Source organism: Acomys minous (genome assembly GCF_964271855.1).
Source record: "Acomys minous genome assembly, chromosome: 16".
NCBI lineage: Eukaryota > Metazoa > Chordata > Mammalia > Rodentia > Muridae > Acomys > Acomys minous.
In genome coordinates, this window is record NC_140498.1 from 61,394,861 (window position 1) to 61,403,946 (window position 9,086).

General features: G+C 38.9%; 1 protein-coding gene across 1 annotated transcript; it reads left to right on the forward strand.

The window, feature by feature from the left end:
* Window positions 1–3,490: 3,490 nt before the first annotated feature.
* On the forward strand, window positions 3,491–4,067 carry LOC311586308 (zinc finger protein 431-like; the record flags this gene model as incomplete). Its single annotated transcript, XM_084762278.1, has 3 exons — window positions 3,491–3,499; window positions 3,674–3,800; window positions 4,003–4,067. 3 exons carry the CDS (start codon window positions 3,491–3,493, stop codon window positions 4,065–4,067), a joined length of 201 nt encoding a protein of 66 aa, XP_084618404.1.
* Between the last annotated feature and the right edge of the window lie 5,019 nt (window positions 4,068–9,086).

The following is a 9,086-nucleotide window of genomic DNA, read 5'->3' on the forward strand; positions in this document are numbered from 1 at the left end:
TGTGGTGCCATCTATGTTGTGTGATTTTAGTAAGTATAATCTACTTATATTGCTGTTTCTCTAGAGAATGATAGAGCTTCCCCGATTGTTGTCTTCTGAAATTTTAATATGTTATAAGTTCCTAATTTGGGGGACTTTCTGTGGAGAAACAATTTTACTTTCGTCTTCTTGCTTCTAAAGACCTGCTTCTTCTCATTTCTTAGCAAATCTGCATTTCCCGGTTAGTGCAATCATCAGTGTTTGGTGTCTTGCTACTTAAATGAGTGATGTGGTTAACAAGTTTATTTGAGTGTTTAAAGCCTTCTCATGTTTTATTGTGTCTGTGTTCAAATGGATTTGGGTACTGGACATTTCTGAGCCTCAAGTGATGGTGTGGCCTCATCAGAATGGCTGGTTGCTATGTTTGTTAGAGATTGTGGTGATTGGCGACTGCTGTGGGGACGCTTTTCCATTGTGGTTGAAAATATCCCCAGGTAGGTGTAACTTCACCGGATAAGAGATATAACTGAGCATGAGACAGTGACAAAGCCAGAGATCAAGCCAGGAAACAATGTTTATTAATTGTTTTGGCTTCATTTTCTAGCTTGAGATTCTGCCTGTAGCTCCAAAAATGATGGAGTGTGATCTGACAGGACCAAACATGTAAACCTATTCAGACCTAAGATACTTTTGGTTAGAGGATTTAGTCACAACAGCCAAGTAGTAAGTAGAAATTTATTTAAGATGGTGCACAACAAGTTATTTTAATGCTGGATACAACCTGGAATATTCTCTTTTGGAGGAAGGTGGAAAACTAAGGACATGAATAACAAAAAACATAGAGAGCTGTAAAAAAAGAGATTACCCAGCTGCTTTTGTAGGTCCTGGAAGAGAGTAATGCAGAGACTGTTGAGAGTAATACAGGCAGAGGCTGTTGAGGTCATAGGATTTCACTGTAAAATGTACTCCATGAAAAAATTAATCTAGAGCTCATTTGTGTGATATTTTGGCCCAAAACCTTTTATTCTGCCCATGGCCAGAGTAATTGAATAGGGCAGAATTTATGAATAAAGGCCAGATTTCTTAGATGGACTATTGAATCACTTGGGTGGTTATTGCTAGTGACTTATTCAGGACTACAGTGAAGAAAATCAACAGGAAGGGTAGAAATAAATGCAAAGTCTGTGGTCTAGAGGAAAAGAGCACTAGGTAGTTTCAGATGGCAACCACATGATGGAACAGATGTAGGGATTTTAAGGATATCATCATCATTCAAAAGAAGCCCTTTGCTCTGCTTTTTAAGCCCAAGAAAGTGCCCTAAGTGTAATGCTCCCTCAGGCTAAAGCTAATGGAAGCAGTAGGCAAAGTGATTTCTAGACCCAGGAAGGAACTTCCTATAAAACCATCTACACCTGTGGCCCAACTTGAAAAGGATTCATTCCAAATGAGAAGCCAAACTTGACCATATCATCTATATGTGCTGGTTCCGGAAACAAAAATTATGCAAAATTTCATGTCATGGATCCCTCCTCTGTGGTTTTAGTTCAGCACTGTTGCAGCTATCTGTGTTTGGCAAAGTGAGAATACTGTGAGATTTATAGCTTCAAACTCTGAGTATGAGGCCTGAGTAGCATTTTGATAGGACAAGAGGTTCAGATACCTAAGCTATGAGAAAGCTGCCCAGGGAAGATGCACATAGGAATTGGAAGGACCTAACTGAGAAATATGTGAGATCTTGCAGGGATAGGGCCATCTAAGTCCTTGGAAACCAAAGCCCTATGTCTCTGAGAAAGAGCAGCAGGAGTTGGTGTTTGCTCTGTTGGGTTTCCTGCCTTGGTCCATTCTTTTATCTCTATGTACACATTCCTTTCTATTGGAATGGGAAAGACTTTTCTGTGCCATTGTATGTTGGAAGGATATAACTTGTTTTCTGATTTTACAAAATGTCGAAGTCAACAGATTGCCTTTAGTGTCAAATGAATCTTTGGACATTTGAACAGTGTCTGTGCTGTTGCAGACCATAGGATCATTGAATTGAGACGAAATATATTTTCTTCATGGAGTGACCAAATAAGAAAATCTCTCGGGTAGAATGATGTCTTTGAACACTTGTCTCCCATTTGTGGCATTCTTTGGGGAATATTATGGATGCTTTTCTAAAAGGAGCCTTTCTAGATTCTTTAGTGAGGATGGGATTTGAGTGTCTGTAGACTCAACCCTTTTCTTGTTCCTTGTGTCTCCTGTGTTGTGGTTGGAACTGACCAGTCAGCTTCCTTCTTGTGCTGTCTTGCCCTCATTAGTATACACTCCATCCCTATTTCATAGAAGATGCAGTAGAAGCAATTCAATGCTAAGCTTTTTTGACAGCTTACAATTTTTATAGTTTGAATTAGTTTTTATTTTAACTGTTTATGTTTTTCATTTTGAATTTTAACTTTGAAGAAAATGTTTTTTGTGTAGCTCTTGCTGTCTTGAAAGTAGGCAAATATACCAAGCCAACTTTTAACTTAGTTATCTATCTTACTCTTGCTAAATAGTGCTGAGATTTGATGTTGCACAAAATGCCTAGCTTGTTTTATTTTTATATTACAAGCTGATGGGCTTGGGATGTAGTATTTGCATGTATGCTTGCACGTAAATGTGCTGTTGTGCATATTTTCATCCACAGTTTGAATTGTAAAGTTGGAAGTGACTATATTCTATTCCTCAGGATGGCATGTATTCATGACATTAAACTACATGAGCTTTCTGGGACACTGGAATGTAGTTGTCTGTAATTCTACCTACAAGTAGCATTTATCTGAGTTTTTAAACGAATATGTGCATTTTGCCTTGTGCATGAATATGTACATGAAAATGTGCCTGGTCCTTATCGTGGTCAGAAGATGGACTCAGGCTCAGGAATCTGAACTTGGTATAATGGGTATAATGGGTAGTTGTGAACTTCCAGTGTGAATACTGGCAATTGACTTACCTTATTGGCAAGACCAGCAATAGCTCTAGTGTACCATCTCCCCTGCCCTATGTTGTTCATTTATTATCAACATCTATATTGCTAATATTTTCATCTCTCCATTTTTAACTTCTTAAACATATATTTTCTATTAGTAAGATCTTATTTATGGTACCGTTTAAATTGGGGCACTTTAAGTTTCTGGAAGATGATACAGACCTGGAGTGAATGCCTGATGCTTTGTAGGAACTTCAGTAAAGACCAGATAGTTCTCTTTATCTGTTTTGTTTGGTTGTGTGTTCTTGCTGTCCTAGAATTTATTGCATAGACTTGGCTGGCAGTCAAATCATGAGCTACTCCTGCCTGAACTTCTTGACTACTGAGATTAACGGAATGAGAAAATACACTCAGTATAAAAATCATTTTTATAATTAATACTTGTTTATACAACTTCTCTGACATGAGCCCAGTTCTCCTCAACTGTTTCTCTATGTCCCCATTCCTCTATGTTGATTGGCATTTATCTTGAAAGGCTATGTCCTATTCAAGGGGCGAGGAATGACACCAGTGGACCTCAGTATTTAGGATCCTTATTAAATGACTTGGTTACATTAGAACATCTGTATCAGGAAATAAGTGGAGGAAGCCACAGAATTATGTGAATATATTGTCAATAAAGGACACAGTTACAGTGTTATCACTATTATGCTTTCTCTTGCACACCTGTATGAGATATTATAGGATGCAGTGACCTATGATGATGTGAATGTGAAATTCACTCAGGAAGAGTGGGCTTTGCTGGATCCTTCCCAGAAGAGTCTCTACAGAGAGGTGATGCTGGAGACCTACAGGAACCTCACTGCCATAGGTAGGACTGTGAATTTTATGTTGCTTTAAACTCTAGTGAAAACTGTTTCTCCATTGCTATTATTTGTTATTGTAATGTCAACTGAAACTGAGGATGAATGAGATGAATAAATCAGCCAGATGTCTGAGGTTAACTGAAGGGTAACTTGAATTTTGCCTAATTTCCAATAATATACCATGCATTTTCTGCTACTCTATTTTAGGTTACAATTGGGAAGACCATAACATTGAAGAAAATCTTCAAAGTTCTAGAAGATCTAGAAGGTAATTTTCATGTGCAAATTGATACAAATGTGCACCTGAATTACTTTTAGTGCATCCTTTAAGTTCTACACAGATGCAAGAGTGTAAATATGCACTGCTTGAAGTGTATCGATGATTATTAAATTCTGACAAAAACATGTACCTCAAAATCAGCTATCTGGTTTATTTTTGTAAGTCATTTCTCTAAGAAAGAAGATAAGAAAACAATGTATTAACAGATATCACCATATGAACCATAGTGAGCTAGCATATAGAACTGCTAATCTCTTTAGTCTCGTACTACTTAGATACTGCAGAAGATATACACATTAACCTTCTAATAAACAAATAGACCATAATAAAGCTCGTGTTCCTAATATATTTGCATTAATGTTGCTAAGTTTAGTGAGAGAGGCAGTTTGTGAAAGTGAAGAAAGTTTTCTGGAGAAACTTTTATCCCCATACAATATTTCAATGGAAAAAATAAAAAGTGAGACTGTGAGTGCAAGGTAAACCTTTTCATTTGTTATCTTCTTTAATAGATATATCATTTATTACAATGGATACAAGCCCTGTCGGCATAGGAACATTGAACAAAGCCATATAACCCTCTCTTACCCAGAAGAATTAGAAGATTTGTAGTGGTACCCATAACGTGTAGACTTTCTGAATGTAATAGTGTGTACAATGAATGGCTTTTCCAATTTTATTGGTAATACATCCAGAAAAACATCTATGAGGCTATCAATATAGATTGCCTCTGTTTGCCTTGGTTCACTTTCAATTATAATATGACTCACATGATTGGAAAAAATTTAATGCAATCAGAGTGGTAAATCTGACTTCTCCCAGTTCTTTTCCAATATGAAAAAAACCCTCTTCTGTAGTAAAATGATGCTATAAATGTGGTCCATGGAATACATGGTCTTACAATCACAAGGCTCTTGAAAAATGCAAAAGAATACTTGAAGAAGGAAGGAAAAATGAAAGTCAATAAAGTGATATTACATGAGATCTGATTACTTTTAAAATTAGACCAAATGGTAAAATTCATTCACACAGATAAATAGATTCATCAGTGTAATGAATGTAGTATAACTTTGACATGTACCCATCATCGTTGCAGGAATCAAAGAAGATATAATGGAGGAAAACTCCGTCTCTTTACTCAGTGTGGTAAATCTTTCTTATGTCAAAGTCATCCTCTAAGGCATGAAATAATTCGTACTGAAATGACACAATATGAAAATATTCAGTATGGTGAAGCCTTTTAAAATCACAGTAGTCTTCAAATTCATAAAAGAACAAAAACTAGAGAGAAACCTTATGAATGTGAAAAATGTTTTATGGTCTTTGACCATCAATGTTATCTTCAAATTCCTGAAAAAATTCATACTGGAGAGAAACCTTATGAATGTAATCAGTGTGGTAAAGCCTTTACACGGAAAAGTTCTCTTCAAAGGCATGAAAGAATTCATAAAGGAGAGAAACCTTATGAATGTAATCAATGTGGTAAAGCCTTTCCATGGCAGAATCGTCTTCAAATGCATAAAAGAATTCATACAGAAGAGGAGCCTTATGAATGTAATCAATGTGGTAAAGCCTTTGCACTGTACAGATATCTTCAAAATCATGAAAGTATTCACAAAGGAGAGAAACCTTATAAATGTAACCAGTGTGGTAAAGCCTTTACATGGCACAACTCTCTTCAAAGGCATGAAAGAATTCATACAGGAGAGAAGCCTTATGAATGTAATCAATGTGGTAAAGCTTTTGCAGTGTACAGATATCTTCAAAGTCATGAAACAATTCACAGAGGAGAGAAACCTTATAAATGTAACCAATGTGGTAAAGCCTTTGCATGGCATAAGTCTCTTCAAAGGCATGAAAGAATTCATACAGGAGAGAAACCTTATGAATGTAATCACGGTGGTAAAGCCTTTGCGCAGCAAAATCATCCTCAAAGTCATGAAATAATTCATACAGGAGAGAAACCTTAAGAATGTACCAAATGTGGTAAAGCCTTTACACTACACAAGGATCTTCAAATGCATAAAAGAATTCATACAGGAGGGAAACCTTATGAATGTAATGAGTGTGGTAAAGCCTTTGCATGGCACAATAGTCTTGAAATACATGAAATAATTCATACAGCAGAGAAAGCTTATGAATGTAGCCGTGTGGTAAAGCCTTTGCATGGCACAGGTCTCTTCAAAGACATGAAAGAATTCATACGGAATAGAAGCTTCATGAATATAATTAATGTTGTAAAGCTTTTGTGTATCACAAATTTCTTCAGAGCCATGAAAGAATTCATACAGGACAGAAGCGTCATGAATATAATGACTGCGGTAAAGCCTTTGAACGTCGTGGTCGTTGTATGGTCCAAAATAATTCAGAGACTAAATATATGTAGTAGATCACACCAAGATTTACCCCCATCTTTTTCAAACAGGAAAAATAAGATTCTTGTCAGGTAGAGCTAGACTAGTGTGCTCATTTATTCTGCGTTGATAGAACTAAACAAACTTCAGAAATTTGGTTTGTGAAATGAGTTCATATCCTCATGCATATCCTTTATTGCCTTGGTCTGTGACCCTCCAAAAATGGATAGTTGGACATTTACTGATCATCTTAAACTGAATACCTGACTACTCATTGCTAATACCCATTACTGTGAAATGAGTAAACCTCTCACTTTTCTTCCTCCCCATCCATGTCTGTGCTGTGACTACCTCACTTCAAAGTTGGTCAGGGAAAACAATTCTTACACAGGTCCCCTTTATTTGTAACTCCCCCGCAAATCCAAGGAGGATAGAGGACAATCATTCACTGGTGCCCCTGTCCTGATTTCCTAGTTAGGGCCTTGCCTGTAAGGAAGTGAAGGACCGCCTTCCAGGCAGTGGGAATCAGAGGGTTAGGTGCTCAAAAAAATCTTAACTACACAGCATGAAGAAAGGGTGATCTAAAGGTGCTGATGCTCTAAGCAGAAATAAATATGAAAGCCTCTGAGAAAAAGAATGAGTATTTTAATTATTGGAAAACATTGGCATGAGCAGAACAAATAAAAGATTAGAGCAGTGATACATAGAAAAGTGAATTGTAAAAACATCATCAATTGACGTTTTAGAAAGATAAGCCGGGCGGTGGTGGCGCACGCCTGTAGTCCCAGCACTCGGGAGGCAGAGGCTGTGAGTTCGAGGCTAACCTGGACTTCAAAGTGAGTCCAGAACAGCCAAGGCTACACAGAGAAACCCTGTCTCGAAAAAAAAAAAAAAAAAAAGAAAGAAAGAAAGAAAGAAAGATAAATCTAATTTGGAAAACACATAGGTAGATTGACTTTGTAAAAGAGCAGAAACTTCTCTGGTAGAGGGAATGGCATTAATAAGACAGGGATCGACCTTCCCCCTATGTGCAATGTTAGCTGCTGAAATCCTTAACCTGACACACACAGCTACAGTCAATGGCCCCTTAACTGAAATTGCAATAGTCACTGGCTCCAGCTAACCTAACCAAATTGTAACCCATCATCCGATAGCTTTTATTCACATGCATGAATTAATAAAGCTGGCAAGTTACAAATCCACACACCCAGCTAGAATCAGGTCCTTCTTCACAATGAGGACTTCTGCCTGTAGCTGAGTCTCAAAACCTAGTCTGTGATCTAGCTATTGTCTACTCCGTTCCACTGGGCATTTACTGCAGACCTTCTGGTCTGGTCTGAAAGCAGAAACTATGCTCCACATGTTACTGAAATGGTCAGTTGATTACATTACTCAAATGAGTTACTTTGTTTCTTTTTTGGTTTGTTTTATTTTAAGACAGTGTTTCTCTGTGTAGCCTTAGGTGTCCTGAACTCACTTTGCAGATGATACTGTCCGGGAACTCACAGTGATCCCCTGTCCCTGCCTCCTGAGAATTGGGATTAAAGGTGTGTGCCATGACCGCCAGGCCCCTACTGGGCAGCCACCCTGAGCTCACCAGGTCACAACTGCTGTACCTGTCTGTTCTCCCTTCAGCGTGTTCAGGCACTTCCCTTCTTCCTGGAATCAGGGTGCATAGCTTGCAAAGCCTATCCTTCAACTTGGAGCGGAGTATTCAATCTGTGCCACAACTGAAAGGGTACCCAAATATTCAAAATTAAGGAGAGAGTTTAGTAAACAAAATTTTGCTTTTGTGGCTTCATGCTGTGTACAGCTACCTTTCACATGATAGATATGAAAAACACCTGGGACCAAAGAAAGATTCCTTCTATCTATTCCATTCACCTAGAGAACCTTGACTAACATAGCTGTGCAATTGTTTTTCACTTTCCCACTCGGGAAGAGTTGAAGGCTAACAACAGTGTTTCCCAGTGTTTGCCATCTGTTTCCTGCTTTTCTCCCCGGGTTGTCTCATAACTCCCTGGTAAAAAGAAGCAGTAGTTTGCTTGTACCCCGCCTGAAGACACGAAACTAAAGTCTTGTCTTCTAACATTGCTCTTTACCAGTGAGACATGTGGAAAACTCCACTGCAAGTTGAGAAATGGGCTCTTCAAGTTACCCACCTAGTTAGAGGAGGAAGCAGGGGAAGTGGCTACTGAGTATGTGATTTGTTGAGGTCAGGGTCACTGTCCACAGAGGGGAGGAGCAGGAGGCTGTGGTGAGGAAGCACAAGCAGTGTGTCCTCCCCGGGTTAGTTGGGAAGACAGATGTTGAGGCCGTTGGAGAACAGTGCTACTGAAATGCAAGCCTCTACAGCTCTGGAAAACTTTTGGCCCTGGGTAGGAAGCTTAGCCAGCAACCATGATTCTGTGCCCCTCCAGAGCATGCTAACCTGGAGAAGTGTATATGCCACTCAAGACGTAGTGGCCAATCAGGTCCTCCAGCTAGAGACACGCCCCAGGTCAGATGGGGAGGCGGGTTCTTCCAGTAGTCTTGTTGAAGAGTCAGCTTTGTGACTGCGCAGACTTGGGTGGGTCCGCGTGGTGTGCTCTGTCCTCTGGTGCTGGGTGTTGTGAGAGAAGCTCAAGCAAGTTCCAAAGTCTCGACATGGTGAGTGGAGG